Below are 22,218 nucleotides of genomic sequence, written 5' to 3' on the forward strand. Positions count from 1 at the left end.
CCTGTGGTGTGAAGTCTAACCTGTGGTGTGAAGTTGAGTGCCATTGTCATACCTTTGGCCCGATGCTGCCAATGGGCCCTCTGTCTCCCCTCTCTCCAGAGCACTTGCATGGAACCCCACAGCAAGCTTTCTCAGCAATATTGTCCTGTCAAGGAAAAAGTAAATAAATATCAAAAAGAGAAAACAGGGAAACACCAAGGTGCTGGGATTAGTCCCAATCTGCCATAGTGAGCTACCTCATGCCACCCCCTCAAAGGCTAGGTACAGCTGAGGGCTCAGCTTTTCGCATAGGGTGGGAAGTCATTGGTGGAAGAGAAAAGAAAAATCAACTATGGTAATTCTTATCCTAGACGAGGCTCATTTTTCAGACGTTTCTAATACATTCAAGGTTTGGATTTTCAGTATAACTTCTGTGGTGGTTTGAATAGGCATGGTCCCCGTAGAATCATGTGTTTGAATGTTTGGCCCAAGGGGAGTGGCACTATCAGGAGGTGTGGCCTTGCTGGAGTAGGTGTGTCTCTGTGGGGGTGGGCTTTGAGGTCTCCTATGCTCAGGCTCTGCTCAGTAACAGCCTCCTCCTTGCCGCCTGTGGACCAACGCGTAGGACTGTCAGCTCCTTCTCCAGCACCATGCCTGCCTGCCTGCACACTGCCGTTTTTCCCTGCCTTGGTGATAATGGACTGAACCTCTGAAACTGTGAGCCAGCCCCAATGAAGCGTTGTCATTTATAAGAGTTGCCTTGGTCAGGGTGACTCTTCACAGCAATGAAACCCTAACTAAGGCAACCTCCTCATGTCCAAACCTCAAATATAAAATCCAGCACATTGAAGCAACCTGAGGTGAAAGAACAATCTAAATTAGAAATCTACACCTTGCGGTTCTCTGAGCTACAGTTGGGATGGCGGAAATCAGGAGTGGCCTGAGGGAGTCCCTGGAAAAGCCAGGGGTAGGCAGCATGTGAGGCTCTGGGCTCTGAGCCAGGATCTCCACAATCTGGGTCACCAGCCACCTCTGTATCCCTGCCTCGCCAAGCCCCTGACCTTACACATCGCAAACACACTGACATTCACTGAATTAGTGTGGATTGTGTGTGTTCTCCCCTGTTCTAGCCTGAAGCTGCTTCTATGAAATAAAGACAGAAAGAAGAGAGGGCAGCACTCCCTCCCACTCCTACAGCCTTAGTCACTATCTGAGAATCCCTGGCTACACCCCCACCCCACTCCCCATCCCAGAAGGCAACTGCTCTCACTGGGAGGAGAGTCCAGAAAGGGAGCCAGGGAGAGGACTTCTCCACCTGGAAGTTGGCTCTGTCCCTTTCCCTGCATATTGTTGATTCCATCATGGAGAAAGGCAGATGGCATATAAAGGACTCATGCAGCAATAAAGCAAGCCTTGACAGAGTCCGTGATACATCCGTGTATGCCCTTCCCCCAGTCACCAGGCCTGTAAGACATCCGGCTTTGCTGTCTTGAGATGCCAAAAATCTAAATCAGTGTGTGTGTGTGTGTGTGTGTGTGTGTGTGTGTGTGTGTGTGTGCAAAACTCTTTAAAAGATACAAAGACTCACAAGCTGCTCCGCCAGTTCATAGTCTAAGTCGAGCAGGTTGAGCCTCAGGGGCCTGTCATACATGAAGCCCCGCCCGAACTCCAGATGCATGAGCCGCTCCAGGTTAGCCACACGTTCAAGACCCACCAGGATCAGGGCTTGGGCACCTGTGAGAAAGGAACCATTTAATGCACCTCACCTAGGCACTGGAGAGCTGGATCTCATTTCTTCCAGACTCTGGTTTCACTGCTTCAGGTGATTTGGGGGTGTTGCTGTTCAGTTATATTTTTTTCATTTTGGGAGGGGAATACAAATGTCTTGTGCACACAGGGCAGTCAGAGGACCACCTTCAGGAATTAGTTTCTCCATCTACCTTGGAAAGTGAACTCAGGTTAACAGGCTAGGTAGGCGGTGGTTGACTTTCCCCCACTGACCGTCTCTCCAGTCCATGTTGTTCACTTTTTGGTGGGCCAGGGATCAAACCACCAAACTGGGAACATTAAGTATGCATGCTATGCACACTTTCTACATCTGAGATATATCCCCAGCCCTTTATATTATTATTTTTAGAGAAAATTTCACAGTTAAATATTTGCTATCATCTGCATGTGTTTAATGAAACCAATTTGCTTCGTGGAAGAGTTGGGATACTGAACTCCCCTGAGTAACTGACACCTGTGACACCACATCACCTCTGACCCTGCAGACTGGGAGTGTGCCATGGGAAGAACTGAAGTATTAACACATCTAAAGTCAGGCCACAGCAGTGTCCTTTCCACTGTGTGGGGAAGGATGAGCTAATAGATAGAATGTGCTTAGATGGGTCTGGAGAGATGGCTCCAGTGGCTAAGACTGTGTACTACTCTGGAAAATGTCCCAGGTTCCATTCCAAGCACCCACAATGGGTAGCTCACAACTGTCTGTATCTCTAGTTCCAAGAGTTCCAATGATCTCCTCAGCCTCTGAGGACACCTGAACACACTTGGTATACACACACACACACACACACACACACACACACACGATAGACAGACAGACAGACAGATAAATAAATAAGTCTTATTTAAAGATAATATGCTTGTATAGTTCTGCTTCCTTAACTTCTAAGCAGTGGCTCTCAACCTTCCTAATGCTGCAGCCTGGGACCTACCTGCTTGTCGGAGTTCCTCAGATGCTCTGTGTAAGTCAGCCATGTCTCCGTCTGCTCCATCCGTGAAGTGAATGACTACCTGTAAGCAACAGAGGAGTCGAGGACCATCCATATTGCCAGGGAGCACCACAGATAGTCAGAAGGTTCAAATCCCTCCTCTATAGCCAAGGGAAATGGAGGCCAAGGCCAGGGGCAGTGTGGAACATAAAGGAATGTACATCTGTGTTTGATTAATATTTTAAAACTACAAGCAACAATGACTAGAAAAGTAGTTTATTGTATTCTCATCCTTATGAGATAGTTTCTAGAAATTGTGTGTCTGCATGTGTGAGTGTGTATGTGTGCGTGTGTGTCCTAGGATGGCCTGTGTTCCCTCAAAAACTGACTTCCAGTGCCTTAGATGGCTGCACTTGCAGGCAGGACCTTAGGCAGCCAAGCTGTGTGAGATCTGAATGGCCCCTAATCTAGTGCAACGGGTGACCTCCTGGGAGAAGATGACCGAGCCACAAGCAGCCAAAGGGATGACCATGTGAGGACCCAAGGAGAAGGCTGACACTTACAAGTCAGGCAGCCAGGCTTTGGAGCAAAGCTGCCCTGCCCAGGCCTTACTCGAGGTTGCCCTCCCAGCCTCCAGCACTGGGAGAAAGAAGCCCTTGTGGTTTAAGGCACTGTGCCTTTGGTATTTTGTTTGGCAGCCTTAAGGAAAAAAAAATACAGAGTGCACGTACTATGACATAATGTGTGTGTGTGTGTGTGTGTGTGTGTGTGTGTGTGCATTGTGGTAAGTGTGTCTATTTTATATATGTGCAGTGTGATGTGTGTGTGTGTNTATATATATATATATATATATATATATATATATATATATATATAATGTGTATGTGCATTGTGGTGAATGTGTATATCTTATGTATGTACAGTGTAGTGTAATGTGTGTATATGTGTGTGTCTGTTATGTGTTTGTGCTATATATGAGTGTATATATTACGTGTGTGGGGGTTATGGAGATGTGTGTAGTGTGGTTTGTGTTTTGTTGGGGTGGGGAAGGCTAAGAGAAGCTAACAAGAGGAAGAAGATATATAAAATTATAGCCAGTCTTCAAGGAAAGTAACTCTCCTTGAAGTCAGGTGCTAACAACCCTGGCCCACCCACTGTGATGAACACTAATCACTCAGGACAGACTCTAAGAAGGCAGAGGAGCTCAAAGCACTGCACAGGGGTCCTGGCCCTGGCCTGCTTACCTTCACAGTGTCAGGCGACGACTGCCTGAACTTGTTCTGGTACAACTTCAGTGTGTCAGCTGTGAGGATGTATGGATGCTGACTGCGCATGTTGCGAAACTTCTCGAACAGCTCTGGCTGATACTCGGCAAAGTCAAAGGCCTCCACTGGCCCAGAGGGTGTGTTCGCCACCACGGACACCCTCACAGTGGGCAGCTGGTTGCCGCTGCAGCTGATCCTTTGGATCTGGCTGATTCTGTTCAAGATGGTGTCCACCTTGGACTCAAGGCCCTTCTGACTCACAAACACATTCTGATCTCGAGATCCATCAAACCCCAGAATGACTTCCAGATTGCAGGCTAGTGAAGAGAGAGGCAGGCAAAGAACAAAGTGAGATCTCCCACGTGGGAGCCCAGAGAAGCAAGATCTGACTCCCTCTTACTGCCAGGATCCAAAGCTGTGGGCTATTTCAACATGTTTGCACTTTTCGGGGGAGGAGGAGGATGTTAGTTATTTGGGCAAATAGTATACATCTAGTGTTTACTCAAGTTGGTGTTTAAAACTGAAAGTAGTTTCAGAACACAAATACCCCAATCCAAGCAACTGATCCAATAAACATATTAGGAGGCTTATCTATACTCCCAGCACCAGCCTGTTAAGGAATTTCATGAATTCCAGGTCAGTCTACGCTCCAAAATAGACTGTATCTCAAAAAATATGCTTTTAAAGATAAGTGAGTCTAAACTATCTGGTGAATCAAACAGTGGGGGAAAAAGTAAAGCTTATAAGACTTTGACTCTTATCCCAGAAGAACAGTGAGTAGATGAGTACTGAGGACACGAATAAATGTCCAAAGCCACCATGAGCCTGAAGAACCCTCAGGGCGGCACTAAGGTGGCTCTCAGCACCAGCAGGAAGAGGGAAGTGGTGCACACGACAGTTACCTTTGGAGACATCGGTCACACCAGGGCAGAGGGTCTCATGCATGGCGTCATGCAGAGTCTCCAGCACCGTCTCACTCAGTTCGGAAAGTTCCTGTACGCTGCCCACACGGAAGGCTGTGGCACTGTTGGAGGCTATCTTGCCCACCTCCTCAGAGTCGATGTTCCTCACGCCAACCGCAAACACCTTGACACCTTTCTGGGTGAGAGCCAGGCTCACATCCTGAGCATCCTCCACTGACTTCCCTCCCGTGATCACGAAGGCGATCTGAGGAACCCGCTCATCCAGGCGGCTACCAGCCTCTGGCACGAAGTGATTCCGCAGCAGGTGCTCGATGCCCACCCTGGTGTTGGCGTGCCTCCCTCCTTTGTAGACGACTTTGTTGATGGCATCAATAATCTGCCTTTTGGTAGAAAAGTCCCTCAGGAAGAATTCATCCGTGGGGTCTGAGTTGTACTGGACCAGCCCCACTCTGATGGAATCGCCGTCTTCATAGACCGTGTCCACGATTTCAGATGCAAAGCGGAGCACTTCCTGGAAACTGTCCCTCCTAAAATTGATGGAACCATCCAGCAGGAACACAATGTCGGCCTTCTTCTTCTCTACAAGGGAATCACAAGGAAAATGAGGAAAGCTCGGGCCTCCAAAAAATATGAATGCACACAATGCAAATCAAAGTAACAAACGTCTCCACTACGCTGTTCATGAGGAGTCTACACGACCCTCTAGCTCCATCCTGCAGACAATACACTAAAAACTGGAAGAAAAATGACAAGTCACCTAAACAAAGAGGAAAAAAAGCAAAGAATTCAGCAATTAAGCCCCAGTTACCTAGCAACAGGGACTATTGTTGTGGGTTTAATAGGGACATGAAGTCAGCATCCTGTGATCTCAGGTGTTTCAGAAAATATCACTGATCCTTACCTTTTTGGTCAAAAAGTAAAAGTTATCCTCTGGCAGGAATGAGGAAAGATGAATTAAGGGCAGAGCAAGGAAGGGCCGGAGGAGACCTACTGTAGCATGGGAGACACCCTGGATTGTAGCAAGAGGAAGTCACTTTCTGGTTCTAGTCAGCTAATCAAGACTAGACCAATGTGGGAGATTGGGGACAGTGTGAGGGACGCAGGATGTGCCACCTAGCTCTGAAGTGGCATTTAAAGAACAAACAGGGACTGTGGATCCTTCAGAAAAGCCAGTCCTGTTTGAGGGCATGAGTGTCTGAATAAGCATCACCCAGAAAAGCAAGGCAAGGGGGCAGGGGGAGTTGGAGGGACTGGGATTAGAGTCTCATGGGTGAAAATTTGAAACATGGAGAGGCTGCTGTAACTAGGACAATCCTGGTGACCATACCAGTCCAAAGAATAAAGTGTGCCTTGACCACAATACGTAACTCACCATGAGGGGTGTCCTGACTCCAAAACCATGTCCAGTGGTTCACAGACTGTCTGGCTCTAGCCAATGAATGTGATACCCTGAGACAGCTACCTCAAGACTTTCAATAACCCAACAGTTAACCTCAGGAAAATTGAAGGATTGGTTACTGTACACTTTGGGGGACATGTTTCCCTCTACAATTTCAAATGAACTATATCCCCCCCAATATTTGATTTCTAATATCTGCAGACACAACCCGAGAGGAGAAAATTACTGCAAAGAAAGGGGTTACTGTTTAATGACACCACATTCAAGAACCATGCATCAAATGGCTCCTACCTGGCCGGGAAGGAGAAGGTAAATCTACCCCAGGAGGCTGAGGAGTCGCCCCAGAGGGTCCAAAGGAAAGCATGACCCTCTCTTCTATGTTGGGCAGCTCTCTGAACTCCCGAACTGTGAAGACCAGCCTGGGGTCATTGGTGATGGTTTGCAAGTCCGTCCTATCGATGTTCCGGTCTCCTATTCCTAAGCTCACGATCCCCGATGAGCTTATGACCTGCGCATGCCTAGCCACATCATCCTGAGACTTCCCACCCAGGAATAAGACCAGGTGTTGAGGGACCCCATCTTCTATCCGGCTCCCAGCAGACTTCACAAAGAGGTTTCTTGCCACAAACTCCAGGGCTCTGCCAGTGTTTAGGGGAGACCCTCCTTTGAACCTCAGACGCCGTATGGCTTCAAGCACACTGCTCTGTGACTTGTGGGTCTTCAGGTAGAACTCAGGGAAGACATCATTGCTGAACTGCACGACCCCAATCCTCACTTTACTGGGGCCAATGTTGAGTCTGCGAACAATCCTGCTGACAAAGTCACGGATGTGAGCGATGCCATCGGGCTTGACAGCATCGGAGCTGTCAATCAGAAAGACGATGTCAGCCGCATCACTTTCAACCACTGCGGACAAAAGAGAAGGTGGAGTTTAGTTCCTGAGCAGCCCTGCTCTGACTCTCCCATTACATCAGCTTCTGGAACTTGTGTTTGTGGCACCTGTGGTGACCCAACGCTGAAGTGATATTCCAACACATGTGTTGGGCTTTTGTCGGTTGGTTGTTAAAAGTTGGGTTTTCCAGTTTGGTGGTACATAACAACATAGCTGATTGTCTGAGTTCAATGCTCAGATCCCAGAAAAGGAAGAAATCACTCTTAAAAGTTGTTCTCTGGTCTACACACACACACACACACACACACACACACACACACACACACACACACATTTTAAACAAAAAGTTGGTAATCCAAATGCAGCTAATAACTACTTCAAATGTTTTAAGTTATCCAAAACTTTCTCTAAGAAAACTTTTTTTTTTTTTTTTGGTTTTGGCCTTGAGGCCTGGGTTACTACTAATTTAAAACCTATGGAGAGTGTTGAGAAACTAATCCAATATTACCATAGCCACAGGATTATGAATCACCAGAGAGACTGGGATCTCTGGGGCCAGCATCTTCATCATAGGAAAAGAGAAAGACAACTCAAGTCAACTGCCCTTGCTTGGCTGCTGGGTCCAGCACTAAGATGAACCCCATGTAGCTCCTCAGCATTTGCTGCTGTCCCACCTTCATCCATGGGGAAAAGGGTTCCCACAATGCAATGCTGTATGCCAAGAGTCATGTTAACTGGCCCCAGATATTGGCTTTCTTACATTACTTGAATCTTGTTAAATTGTATTTTAGTGAATCCATAGCATTTATTATTTTTTTCTTTTTACTATTCTATTCTCTTTTTCCACATAACATGGTTTTTAACTGGTGGAAAACTCAAGACTGTGAATTTTTTTTTACTTTGTTCTGAAGTTTTTTGTTTTGTTTTGTTTTGTTTTTTATTTCACAAAATTACCTGGACACTGCTAAACTAGGTCTATAAGAATCAGAAGTAATGTCCCATGCCCACATTAGCTCATTATGAATAAGCAAATATTCTAAGATAGAAACGAATCCAAAATCTGAAGCAATTCTGGCCCCTAGCATTTTGAATTAAAGATATTTAACTTGTATAAAATTAACCAGAATATCTTGGGAGAGACAAGCCACATCCTCCTGTTGGGGAATCCTTTTGGAGTTCCTCTTGGAACAGCCTTTAACTAAACTAATAGGTGGCCTTGGTGAATTTGATCTGTTATTTGCTTTGATTCCAAGCTTTCAAAGTGCAATACTCCAAAGTGAAGTGTTGAGCTGATTATGAGATGAAGCCATCACTGAGAAAGAGGGAAACTGGGGAGCTGAGCTGGGTCACAACCTACTGAGCACCTCAAGCCAGGACTTCAGCACCAGGCACACTCACTATGATGGGGTTAGATAAAGATAAGACCAGTCCACCAACGATGTCTAAATACAAACAGAAGACTGCTGTCTAAAACCCCAAGGATGGCCACAGCCCCTGTCCTGGCGAGCAGGATCGACAGTTACACATTTCCAGTCTTCCCCAAGGCCTTCCTCCTTCCAGGCCAAGACTGATGGCAATGGCCACATGCAGAATTACCTCAGACTTCTATGAAACCCCAGATCCTGGCCAAGGAACCCCTGCTTTGAGCCTTTCACAGTATTCTCTACCACAAGTTCAAGCCCTGTATCCCTTTCAGCGCCAGCCCCCATCTCCCTGCTCTGCACTGACAGAAAAAAAAAAAAAAGCCACCTAATTAACAGTGTGTCCTGATATTCTTCGGCTGGTAGGGAAGACTTCATGAGAGCAAAAGAGGACTCTCCATTTTTAATTATTTTATGTGCTGGTTGGTTTTTGACATAAACTAGAACCACTCTGAAAAGAGGGAAGGCTGGCCTCTGAGCAAGGCTGTGGGAGCATTTTCTCAATTTAATGATTGCTGTGAGAGGGCCAAGCCCACTGTGGGTGGTTCTACACCTAGGCAATTTGTCCTGGGTGGTATAAGAAAGCAAGCCAAGCAAGCCATGGGGAGCAAGTCGGCAAGCAGCATTCCTCCATGGTACTTGTCTCTGCACTGCTTGAGCTCCTGCCCTGGCTTCTCTCAATGATCAACTGTGGTCAGGACATGTATGCCAAATAAAAATAATCTTTTCTCTCCAAGGTGTTTTTGGTCCGGTGTTCATTTAGCGCAGCAAAAATGAAGCAAGCTACGACACCTTATTAGGGGGCTCGTTGAGCCTGGTTTATTTTATATCAAAATATACACCCATTTTCCTTTCTATTCCTCTGTCACTGAACACTTGGGTTGTTCATTTACTCACTGCCCCACAGAGTGCTGAAGTACACACTCTGGTATGCGGATCGGAGTCTCTCAAATGAGTACTCAGAAGTGGGATGTCCAGACTGTCTGAAGAGTTCTTCCCAATTTTTTGAGGAACCTTCATAAAAGTCTCCATTGTGGCTAAACCAACTTATACTCCCACCAGGAACACAGGAGTGCACCATTTTGTCCACACTTCACCAGCATTTGCTGCTATTCTTTTTCTTTTTCTTTTCTTAATGGCCATTCTGGCTGGGGTAAGAATCTTAAGAAAATGTGGTTTATACACACAATGGACCTCTTTTTCAGCCATGAGGAACAAAGTGACATTGTTTTCTGGAAAGTGGAAGCACTAAGAGTTAATGTTAAGTGAGTTACACCAGCCTCAGAAGGACAATCTTCTCTTATTTGTGGTTTCTAGATTTTATAAAGATACATAAAGCCATAGAGGTCTATATGACACAAAAAATACAGGCTAACTTGTCTAGGACCGTGCTTCTCAACCTAGGATCAAGGCCCCTTTGAGGGTCTGAATGACCCTTTCACGGGGTTTGCTCAAGAACATCAGAAAACACAGATATTTACATCATTATTCATAACAGTAGCAACATTATAGGTATGAAGTAGCAAAGAAAATAATTGTATGGTTGGGGAACCACCACAGAGTGGGAAACTATATTAAAGGGTCACTGCATTAGAAACTATATTAAAGGGTCACTGCATTGAGAACCACCTATCTAGGAGAGCAAAGAAGAGGAAGAAAAGGGAAAGTAGCTAATATGGGGGGGGGGTGCTCAGCCTACAATATATACTAGTGCTAAAACGTTAATACACACACACACACACACACACACACACACACACACACGGGGGGGGGGTGCACGCACGCACGCATGCGCACACAAGTCAGTAAGCAGCCCCCACCTCCGCAAGCAGCCCCACCTCCACGGTTTTTACCTGAAGGGGGATATCGGGTACTGGCCAGGATCTGCTGGATCCGCTGTGAGGTTAGAGTGGTGATGGGCGTCAGCAGCTTCTGCTCCAGTCTGGGCAGCTCCCTGAAGGTGCTCACGGAGTACACATACTCAGGACTCAGGGAGATCTTCACCAGCTCCTCTTGGTCTGTGTGCCTGGCTATGGTGAGAGGAGCCACGCCAAACTGCTTGAGTTCCACAGCTGAGTCGTACACCTCATCGTCAGACTTCCCAGACGAAATGAGGACTAGGAACTGCGGAACACCCTCTTCTATCCGGCTCCCCAGCGGTCTCTGGAAGATGTTCTTCAGCACGTACTCCAGGGCGTTTCCGATGTAGACCTGATTCCCACCCTTGGGCCGCAGCCTGCGCACAGCGTTCTGTACTTCGTCCTTGCTGAAGTGGGCGTTCAGGGGAAACTCCATCTTGGAGTCCTCACTGAACTGGATGACGGCTACCCGGGTGGTGTCAAAGCCTATATCCAGGTACTCGACCAGCCTCTCAATCAGGGTACGGATGTACTGGAACTCAGGGCCAGCGTTTCGGGATCCATCAATGAGAAAGACCACGTCTTTCTTGCTGCCAGTACCTGAAAAGCAGACATGACCATAGCTTCAGCTTCAAGGGCACCAGACCCCAGTCACCATTGAGCCACTTCCTAGTCTGTCATCGGATCTGTGTCCCATGGGTAAAAGACTCTAGTATCAGACACTTTAGGGAAGACACCAAGCAAAGGAGCAAGCCCTGTGTATTTCCACATCTGAACACCAGACGAAAGAGGAACCAGCAAGAGGCATGGAAAGGTGAGCCCGAGGGATGGAGAAACCAAAGAGCTGTGCCTACATCAGACTGGGGATGGTGTTTTAGGAAGCAGGCATCAACTGTGGCAGGAACTGCTCACTGGCTCAGCACTGGCCAGAGGCACCCACTGGGACGCTGGAGAAAGCACTTTCTGAGGAGCAATGAATTGTACAGTAGAGACTCTGAGCAGAGCATATGTAAGTGGTGCAGGCTCTTCTGTGGGGCACTGAGAGACCTGGTCTGAGCAATGCACACTTGTCACGAGAAGAATCTTCCAGAACAGTGGAGAATGGAACAGGAATGATGGGGACAGGGCAGATGAGACATGAAGACATGCTGAGCATGTTCAAAGGGAAGGGCGGAAGTAGAGACAGGCCCTCCCAGAAAAAAAGAAAAAAGAAAAGAAATAGAGAACGCTCTGAAAAGAGAAACCATCACCAGAAGGGACCCAGCGGAGCTTCTGAGTGTTCTCCTGGAAGTGGGACTCAGGGTCTGCAGCTGAGGGCAAGGCACGGGGAGATGGGGGTGGAGGGAGCTTGATGGGAAGGAAGAGGGGGACGTGCACCAAGTGGCAGCTCTGACGTGTGACGTGTGGGAGAGTGAATGGGAGCAAACACTGTGGAAGCATAGGTCTGGATTCACAAGAAGGGGGGTTCTGTGAGCATGCACTCGTGCACCCACACATACAGGAGCCCTAGGGCACACACATGCACCCACCCACACCCACATACAGGAGCCCTAGGCCTTGAGGTGCATCATAACAGACACTCCTATGGTGCAACAGGGTTTGGGAATAGCTGCGGTCCTCTACTATGTCAGAGAGAGAGAGAGACAGAGACAGAGACAGAGAGAGACACACAGAGAGAGATAGGGACAGAGACTTCCCCCAAATGTACATGAGTGTGAATGTCCTAAGTCACTCCATGTAGATGTAAAGGGCACACTGCTCTCTACTGAACACCAGGGGGAAGCTGACCCCTCAAGGGTGTGCAAATCCACTGTACAAACCCTACCTCTGACTTTCTCTCACTGCATCACTCCCCGCCTTCCTTGCCTGCTCCCTCGTTTCCCTCATGGTTCCTCATGAAAACACTGGGCCATGTCTGTCTCCTTCAGCCCCGAGTGCCCAGGAAGGGGGCGAGGCCCTGGGCCGGCTTATACTGTGTGGGAGAGCATCTTGGTCTCTTTCCCGAGCAGCTGCACCTCAGACCTTGTTCAGACTCATGATTCAGAGAGCAGGAAGTCCTCCCCACAGTTGGGACATCTCCCAGCTTCAAGCAAATGTCACGCATGGGTGCTACAGATAAAAATACTTCAGAGATTCCACTCTTCGTGGCAAGGCAGAGCACCTGTGATTAAGCTCCTCCAGACAACAGGAGGCCACTGCTTGCCACTTAGGTTGGACACTTATCAAGGGTCCTCCTCAGGCCCCTCTGAAGAGCCTGGATCTACGTCATGTGCATGCCCTCTTGGATGCTTTAAGTTGACCACAGATATGAATCTTAACTTTATTGACATCTCAAAAAAAATGTTCCTAGTTTTTCCACACATTGCTATGTGGCAGAGGAACAAGCCTGAAAATGCTCTGGACCTCACAGTCCAGGCAAGTAGCTAAGGTGATTATGTGGAGAGAAACGAAAAGAATCCACTCCCAACCCCTCACCTGCACCTGGTGAGGGCGTCAAAATGGGTTTCAACGTGCTCAGCTCCTCACGATTAAGCTGGATCACCCTCTCAGAGATGACCTGCTGTATCGTCCCAAGCTCCCGGAAGGTGGGGATGGCCACAGCAAAGTCAGGGATGAAGGAGATGGTCTGCATTTCAGAGATGTCAGCATTCCCAATGCCAATACCAATGGGCACAGCCCCGCCCTGCTTCAGGACTACTGAAGGGCCTCTCACATCATCCCCTGACGGCTCCGCTGTGAGGACAATCAGGAGCTGAGGAACACCTTCTGCTATCCTGCTCCCAGTAGAACTGGTCAGAATGTTCCTTAACACGAAGTCCAGTGCCGCCCCTGTGTTGGGGGTCGGGCCGCCCAGCAGTGTCAGCCTGCGGATGGCGCTGATGACACCCTGCTGGTCCATGTGGGAATTCAGGTAGAACTCCGGCCTGGTCCGGTCACTGTACTGCACCAGTGCCACACGCACCCGGTCGGGACCCACATCCAGGCTCTCCACAACCCTCTGCACAAAGTCCTTTAGCAGGGGGAAGCCACTGCGGACACCCTCGGAGCCATCAATGAGAAACACCACATCCTTTTCACCTGAAATTGAAGGGAAACATCTGGTGACTCACACAGCACTGGGTGCAACAACTAGTGGCCCTGAATTCATCTACCTTCTCTGGCATCTTTAGTTTTTAATGAATGTAAATACATGACTTACATTAGTAAGAGCCACTTAATGTGCATCGCTTGACACTATGTCCGAATGAAGGCTGTTTAGTGGTAAGCATAGCTATGGAGTATGGCTTTATTATCAGACAGGAACTTTTTCAAGACATAAGCTATTGGTATCTAAACCTCTATAAGGCATCTTACTGTGAAATATTCTAGTGTCTTTAAAAACTATTCACCAGTATCCTTCCAAGACACAGGTTAGAAAATCAGAGAATATTCCTGTTCTTTTGTTCGCCTAGAAATAGCCTGTAATTTCCACATTCTGTGTAATCCTTGGGAGAAGAGATTCATCTAAGAACCTAGAGCCATCAGCTTCTGCTAAAGATCAGAAGCCAGAGACTGGGATGCAGGGGGTCAGGGCTGGAGGGGAAGGGGGTTGGGAGGGGCAGCTTGGTAAACCATACCTGATACAGGGCCTGAACCCTGTTCTGCTTTCAGAAGGCTCACGATCTGTGACTGGAGGTCTCCGATCTTAGGGAGCGACTCTGCAACCAGGATGAATGCAGGGGACAGCACAATCTGCTCCAGCTCACTGGGGTTGGCGTTCTTGGCTTGAAAGATGAAAGGTATCACACCCCTCTGCTTCAGGGAGCTTGCAGGCCCAGCCACAGCATCTGACGACCTTCCAGCCACCAGCAGCACCAGGAGCTGCTGCACGTTATCCTCGATGCGGCTGCCGGCCGACCTCACAAAGATGTTCCTAAGCGCGTAGTCCAGGGCGTAGCCCAAGTTGAGGGCTTTGCCTGTTTTTAGCTTCATCTTCTTCACGAGATTAAGGATTTCAGCTTTCGTCTGGTGCTCACTGAAACGGGACTCCAGTCTGACGTCGTCACTGAACTGAGCTATTGCTACCCGGGTCCCATCCGGCTTCACATCGAGTTCCTCAATGATCCTGTAGAGAAAGTCTCTGACAGCAGGGAACTGACCCAAGACATTGACTGAGCCATCAAAGAGGAAAAGAATGTCCCGCTTGCTCTCTACGAGGAAAACAGATGGACGCAGTAAGTGAAGAGACCCTGACATGAAGTACATTCTGCCTCATACTGCCATGATGTGAGGGTTTACCTGATTCTTATGACATCACTGTACCAGCAAGGGAGGAGAACAAAGCCCGGCCAATGGCCTCTGCTGTTCCAGAGCAGCACAAATTTGCAAAAGGAATAACATTGGCCTGGTCATTCTAACAGCCTGCCACCAGACTTTCTTGACAAAGCAAGTAGCCAGAGAGCCTGCCCACTCTGTTCTTGCAGCAGGTTAGACCACTGAGAGTAGACAATGTTTTCTGGTTGTTATAAATAAAACCATCAAAACTGTCCCTTTCTATACTTCTCCCTGAAAACTGTCCTCTATCTCCTGTGACAGAGACCAGTTACAGACTAACTGACATCTGGGTTTGAATATGCTTGGCCCAGAGAGTGGCACTATTGGAGGTGTGGCCTTGTTGGAGGAAGTGTGTCACTGTGGGCATGAGCTTTAAGACCCTCATCCTAGCTGCTTAGAAGCAGCTTAGAAGCAAAATTCTGTTTGAATTTGGAACAAGATGTTGAACTCTCTGCTCCTCCTGCACCATGCCTGCCTGGGCACTGCCATGCTCCAGTCTTGGTGATAATGGACTGAACCTCTGAACCTGTAAGGTCAAGAGTTAAGACTCAAAATAATACCTTCCAGTGCTTTGGGAGGTGGGCAGTTCAAACCTCTACAAACATTTCCAGTTTACCAAAAACTGGACTGTAGAAAACACAGGTGACAGCAAAGGAGGGGGGCGGGGCGCACCACCATGTAAATATCTCAAACAGTTCTGAGAACTACTTGGCTCAGGCTTGCTACCCATCCGACTGGTAGGTCTTGTGTATCCATCACCAAGGGACATAATAATAACCTCCTGCCACTGTAGTAGCAACACAGACTCTTTGTTGTATGCAGGTGCTTTTTAAACATGGCCGAGTCTGAATAAAGGAGGATTTTGAGCTTTAAAAGATGCCAATACATAATCATGTAAGAGAGCCAATCAATCATCAATCAATTTCTCTGTGTCCTTCCTTCTTTTTACCCTTCCCTTCCCTTCCCTTACCACCTCTCCCTCATGAACTCTAGAATGTCCACCTTGTTCAGCTTCTCAGTAAATGTGAGACATCATGAACAGGACATAGCTGAATGTTCTACACTTAGAGTCTACATTTGCCAATACACTGTCTTCAAGCAGTCCCAGCCCAAATGAACCCACCATCCTTCCACAAGTCACAGGCTCCGAGGTGTCTTTGGCTACTGCTGCCAGAGAGGCATCTGGAGATGGAAAGGGGCCCACACTGCTGGGAGGTTTACCTGGCTGGGATAGTGGAACTTCCTGTACACCTCCACTAACATATGTGGTTAGGGGCTGAGTCAGCTGCTGAGGCAAAGATGGCAGGGAGCGGAAATCGTCCATGAGGTATACCAGGCTGGGATTAAAAGCAATTTGCTCTAACTCAGCCTTATCCGCCCGATTGGTCCCCACACAGAAGGTCAGCACGCCTGAGCGCACCAGGGCATTGGCAGCTTGCAAATAGGCATCCTCAGAAGGCCCGGCCATGAGCAGGAGCAGCAGCTGAGGCACGTGTTCACGAGTCCTGCTGCCTCCTGCCTCCGTGAAGTGATTGGCATGGATATAGCTCAAGGCAGAGCCTGCGTTCAAGCCGGAGCCCCCCTTGAGCTGCAAGCGCCTCAGGTGAGCGAGCAGCTCGGATTTGGTCTGGTAAGTGTCTAGAGAGAACTCCGTGACCGGAGTGTCACTAAACTGCACCAAGCCAACACGGATATTGTCACTTCCAACATCGAGGCTGTTAACTAGGTTGGTTACAAAGTCACGCACGTAAGGGAAATTGCCTTCCCCAACGTTGTCGGAGCCATCCAGAAGGAAGATGATATCCCGTTTGTTTACGTGAACTGCAGTGAAGCACAGAAAACACAGTGAGACATGGCCCTGAGAGGGCTTCCCATGTGTGCCTTCATGGGCACACATGGCACACTCAGAACACGGAGGGAGCCAACGTGGCAGAGCAGGTCATCTGGTAAAATATGGCAAGCGGCTGCATATTTTCCCCTTGCGGTGGCTGGAGCTTGTGAGGCACACTGATAGCCAAGTGTACAAAACCGAGATGGCTCACAGATAGACAAAGTGCTACAGTTAGAATGTTTACAACCAACATCCCTAGAAGAGTCATGAAACACTGTGTTTCCTCCCTGGAACTGAAGTCCACAGGGTGCTGTCCCTTCTGTTGCTCATTGTCTCCAGAGCTCTGGTCACAGGATGCTCGTCTATGCTGGCTGGACCCTCTGGGACTCACCTGGGTGCACATAGAGGGATCTTTCTACCCCAAAGCTCAAAAAACATCAGCCTACATGGACCTCAGAACACAGCTTCTTTAAGACTGTCTGCCAATCAAAGGATGTGGTCCTACAACTGGAATCTTCATCCCCCTGTCCTCCTTTCTGATTAGGGGTCATTTCAGTACCAAGTAATAGAGTACCCAGGAGAAAACCTCCAAAGAGGTGTGGCAGCATCATGGGTTTGGTAGCACCATATATAGTTAAAATAGATGTCAACTTAGAATCTAAAATCACCTAAGAGACAGGCCTCCATGCACTCTGTAAGGGAGTTTCTAGGTTGAGCTATTGAGGTGGGAAGATCCACCCTAAATGGAGATGTCATCTTTCTGTGAACTGGGGTCCTTCCTGGGCAAGAGGAAGAAGGAGAACATCCCAGCTGGGTGCCAGCATCCGTCTCTCTCTCTGCTTTGTGACTATGAGTATGACCAGCTACCTCAAGCTCCTGTTCCCAGGACTCCCCCACCGCCACTGCAGACAGCATCCTCAGGCTGTGAGCCAGAACCAGCCTTCCTCCACCAGCTTGACTTTGTCATGTATCTTGTCACAGAAAAGTTGGGTGACAAAGAGATTGTATCCTGTGTTTGGCCATGAAGAAAAGCCTATCTGTGGGTCCCATATCTAGGGATTCAACCATTGCTCAAAATATTTGGGAAAAAAAGCATATTTGTACTGAATATGATTCTATCCCTTGTCAGTACTTCCTATGTAATTGGCTACAATGCTAGACTTGCACTTGCTACAGTATATATAGGAGGATATATACAAATTACATTTGAACATTTGTACCATCTTAAAGGAGGGACTCGAGCATCTGTGATTTCTGTATTCACAGATGGAGGGAATTGGCCTATCTCCTATGGACACTGAAGGACACATAGACACTTACTCCCCCCCCCACCATGCCCCATTGTAATTCAGACTAACTGAATCCTACGTTCATGCATTTAACTTTGGCTACAAAAGAGTGCAGGAGAGAGAGAGAGAGAGAGAGAGAGAGAGAGAGAGAGAGAGAGAGAGAGAAGAGAATTTGAGGACTCTCAAGACCAGGTGGTCTGAGGAGCAAGCAGGCACCCATGCAGTAGGTTCATGCACTGTTCAGCCCTTCTGTGTGATGTGAGATCTGTGAGAGGGGAAAGCTGGATTCCAGGATATTCATCTTCTCTTCACTGTGGATGAAGGTTTGCGTTTACCCACTTCACAGGCTGAGAACTTCAGTGTCTCTAGAAATAACTCTGCACTGTCAATCATATTAAGAGCTGAAGAACCACAGGCTGGGTCTTCACACCCGTCTATCAGTATGTTTACCTGGTTAAGAGACTCCCTTATACAGGGTGAAAAGAGGGGCTGAGAGCTGAGGGTACTACATCATCTGTCAGCTAGGGAAAGGAAAGTCCCGGGCTGAGGGGAGGTTCCTAGAAAGGGTCACTAATAAAATAGAAGGGATGTCAATCAAAGAACTGAGAGTGACTTCTGTGGCCAAAAGCTGTACAGGCAGGTGACCCTGTGGTGCTACAGTTTAAAATCACATGCATTTGCAGAGTGACATTTTCAACTCTATTGTTTCAACCCTGCAGGAAAACTAAATGGTTGTTCTCAACACAAAACAGCAGTCTGTCAGCTAAACAGTATGTCACCAGGCATTTCTCAAAGCTTCTGCCTACCAGCCCCCTCCTGCCTGTGTAAACCGCAGCCACCATACCTTGAGTGGTCCCAGTGAGAGTCCTGAGGGGTGCCATCAGGCTGGGCAGCATGTTTTGCAAAGGAGCAGGGCGGAACTCAGCGGGAGTGAAGACCAGGGAGGAGTCGAAAGCGATCTCTTTCAGCTCATCCTCATCGACGGCCCTGCTGCCAACGGCCAAGGCCATGATGCTGTCTCTCTTCAGCTCCTGGGCAGGCTGGCTGACTTCATCGAGGGACTTACCGCCTGTGATCAGCACCAGGAGCTTAGGAACCCCCTCAGCGGCCCGATGGCCAGCTGAGCTACTGAAGAGGTTGTTTCGAACGAAGTCCAGAGAAGACCCCGTGTACAGGGCTGAGCCGTTCAGGGCCCTCATCTTTCGCACAGCAGTTATGGCATCCTTTTTGTTGGTGTGGGAATTTAAATAGAACTCAGGCTTGACAGTGTCTGCATACTGAGCCACTGATACCTGAACCAGGTCCCGTCCAATTTCCAGCCTCTGGATGACTCTGGTAACGAAGTCTCGGATGGCATTGAAGTTGGACGGCCCCAGGCTAGAGGAACCATCCACCAGGAAGACTATGTCTCTCTTGTTGACTTCCATGACTGTAGATAGCAATAATAAAGGATGAACAGAATGGCCTCAGGGATCAGGTTCAGCAGAGACACTAATCTTACTATGTCCAGGATACTGTCCCTTGCCCTGGCCAATGTCCTTGGGAGAACTGTCACACATGAGGGACCGGCTCCTTTCCAACCCCACCTACCTGTGATGTGTTTCAGAGGTAGCTTCACAGAAGACGCCACCACTAAAGAGATAATTGACTCTTTATTGCCCAACATAGTTTAAAGGAATAAAACTCGTGTCTGCTCAGAAAACTCTTTGTATCCCTAGCCTGGAATCCACACACAAACGTGAAATGGAACAGGAACGCTCCATTTTTCTATGGCTCAGTATTGTATGGCTTCCTTTGGCAAGCAAAAACAAAGGTTTACTGGTTTGTCATAAATCTTGGAAACGGAGCCAGCGTCCACCCCACCAAAGTCAGCCATAGCTTGTCACTTACTTCACAGTCCAGGGTGGGAATGGCAGTCAATGACATGTCATGATCTGGGTTACGCAGACAAACCAGAAGAGCAAGCGCCTTGGCCAGATCACTACTGACAGCGGCTGTGAGTTCACCCAGCCACTGTCTCAGAACATGTACAACCTGCCCAAGGATGGGAACAATGCCCCTACCAGAGTCGAAGCCCAGGCCTGATATCTCAGGCTCCCCCTAGACTGTAAAGATTCTAAGTGAGCTCAGCTGGGGTGGGTGTGTTTACAAAGAAGCATCTGTAGATCCTTTGTGCCAAACAGCTGGGATAACAACTTAGTGTTTTATACCCAGCAGAAGAGAGAAAGTTAGAAATAAAGACAAGGAAGAGCTTCCTAAGAACTAGAGACACCTCTCATGATGTGTTCTAAAACACAGCTCATTCCTAGTCACAGGGACCCCAGAGACTAGGAATATGGGCCAGGGTCACTTGGGCTTCCATAAGGAATGGCATTAGTGTGACTGAGCCTCCTCTAACACTCTTTGCACCCAAAGGAGACAAAGCTGAGCTCTGCCAAGCAGGAGGTGTTTTTGCATAAGACTTGGATCCCAGAAGCCGATGTGTATGCGACATAACTTCCCCTTGATCCCTAGGCCACAAACATGGATATGACGACCTATTCGGGGATCTCTTTTCTCCTTCAGTTTGGAACATGCAGTCTCTTGGGGTTGCAATGTTGATTGTAATATAAAATATCTTTGCAGATAAGCCTAGTGCACGTGTGTTTGTAAAGTAGACTTCTCATTTCTTGTGTTACTGGGAACAATATGTACACAAGTGTACACACATATATGTTACACATACAGTGCTCCATATCTGTAACACACATATCTATCATGGCTCTCTCACACAGCAGACTGATAGACAAATATCCATGGGATGGCCACCCGAGAGGCGGCATGTTCCTTCACAAACATCTCCAGGTTATAACCTGATAATAGTCACACTTACTGCCTCACAAGTTTTTAACACTTTGCCATACATTTTACCAGTGGTCCATGGGAAGGACAAATGCCCACATGTGGGAGACATGGAAACCACCCACCATGGACTCAGCTTTGTGGATTCTACAGTACGCCTTGGGGCTCCCAGGTTCCATAAGACATGTCCTCTTTGATTACGGGAGAGGTCACTTGGTTTGGTTTGTGTTTAAAGTTCTGAAAGCTGCTAACAGGGAGACACCTGGAGTGATGCTTAGCAACTGTAATAAGGACTGAAAAAAAAAAAAGTCCCAAACCACTCAAAGAGTGATCAGGTTCCTATGCTCGCTTGATGCTTCCGACACTAGCTGATGAGCCTTCTCAGGACCGGTGCTTTCTCTGAAGTTCTCTTTCTGTGGGATGGAGGAGCTGCTTTATGGACCAGCTCACACCTAGTTATCATACCTCATGATTCTCTCAAAGATGACCAACCCTTCCTCACCACCACCTTCCACACCCTGCCCCCAAATTCTTCCCAAGAGACTAGAGGAGTCATTGTCTCTTAGGAAGTGACCTTGAAGGTCCAGCTAATCTCAGCCATGACTGAACCTCTTCAGCCCTCACTCCTGGGATAGACAACGGGACACCACAGGACACCTACTCTCCCCAAACCTTGGGAGTTGGAAAAGGATATCCTCATTCTTCCCATTAACATCACCAAACAAATCCTGTCAAATAGCCACCCTGTCCCCACCCTAGGAACTGCCTTCCCTTCTGTAATACTATTATGCCCCGTCCTTAGAACAGCCATCTATCCATCCTCTTCTCTCTCTATCTGCTAAAGGACTTGGGAATCGTCATCTGAAGCCCCCGGGACTTGCCATGAGTATGTCCTCCCATCCCCCATCTCCATTTCTGGGGTCATGCCTATTACCCATGGTCATATACACACCCCTGAAATCCCCCACATCCTGCCACCTGCCCAGCCTCTTCTCTTTCAGTCAACTGAAACCCCCACTTCTTCATCTACTGAGTTCTCAGATCTGACCTTCAACCCTTCCTCTTCCCTCAGTCATCCACTCTCAGCCTCACAACCCCTGCTCTGGGCCTATCCTCATGTGCTCTCTGATTCACCAGCCCTCACTTGCCCTGTCCCCATCTCCCCATCAGACCCTCCTGGCAGAGCAGCCTTGGTACTCTTCCTGTCTCTCCTTTCGGCATCCAGCAAGACTGATCTGAGTGCATCCCTACCCGACGACAAGACCAGGAAGAGGTGAATTGTGTGCTTGTGGATACTGAAGCCTATGGTAGCAACTGTGTCCCCCACTTACTGGACAGTTTCCACTGCCTGACGAGGGTCATGAAAATGACACCACCTGTGATGGACTCTCAGACTGACAGCCTTCTGGTGTCCCCACACCTCCTGTGTTTAAGTGTGTATCTCTCATATGATGTGGTTGCCTTGCATTCCTTAAGTGACTCTAGTTGACT

At 48.2% G+C, this 22,218-nt stretch overlaps 1 protein-coding gene across 5 annotated transcripts in view; it reads right to left on the reverse strand.

Moving 5' to 3' along the window:
• Nucleotides 1–22,218, reverse strand: part of Col6a3 (collagen type VI alpha 3 chain) — a 74,376-nt gene that overhangs the window by 28,643 nt on the left and 23,515 nt on the right. For 3 of the 5 annotated variants that reach the window (XM_029538434.1, XM_029538432.1, XM_021198948.2), the window contains 11 exons: nt 18,731–19,315; nt 15,988–16,587; nt 14,070–14,642; nt 12,928–13,530; nt 10,447–11,052; nt 6,572–7,186; nt 4,861–5,460; nt 3,938–4,275; nt 2,697–2,775; nt 1,568–1,713; nt 53–145 (listed from right to left, as the gene is read on the reverse strand). In XM_029538434.1, coding sequence (XP_029394294.1) covers nt 53–145; nt 1,568–1,713; nt 2,697–2,775; nt 3,938–4,275; nt 4,861–5,460; nt 6,572–7,186; nt 10,447–11,052; nt 12,928–13,530; nt 14,070–14,642; nt 15,988–16,587; nt 18,731–19,315 — 4,838 coding nt within the window. The remainder of the gene's footprint in view (nt 1–52; nt 146–1,567; nt 1,714–2,696; nt 2,776–3,937; nt 4,276–4,860; nt 5,461–6,571; nt 7,187–10,446; nt 11,053–12,927; nt 13,531–14,069; nt 14,643–15,987; nt 16,588–18,730; nt 19,316–22,218) is intronic. The other 2 variants (XM_021198949.2, XM_029538431.1) reach the window with 1 other exon arrangement.

Source organism: Mus pahari, chromosome 5 (genome assembly GCF_900095145.1).
Source record: "Mus pahari chromosome 5, PAHARI_EIJ_v1.1, whole genome shotgun sequence".
Lineage (NCBI taxonomy): Eukaryota > Metazoa > Chordata > Mammalia > Rodentia > Muridae > Mus > Mus pahari.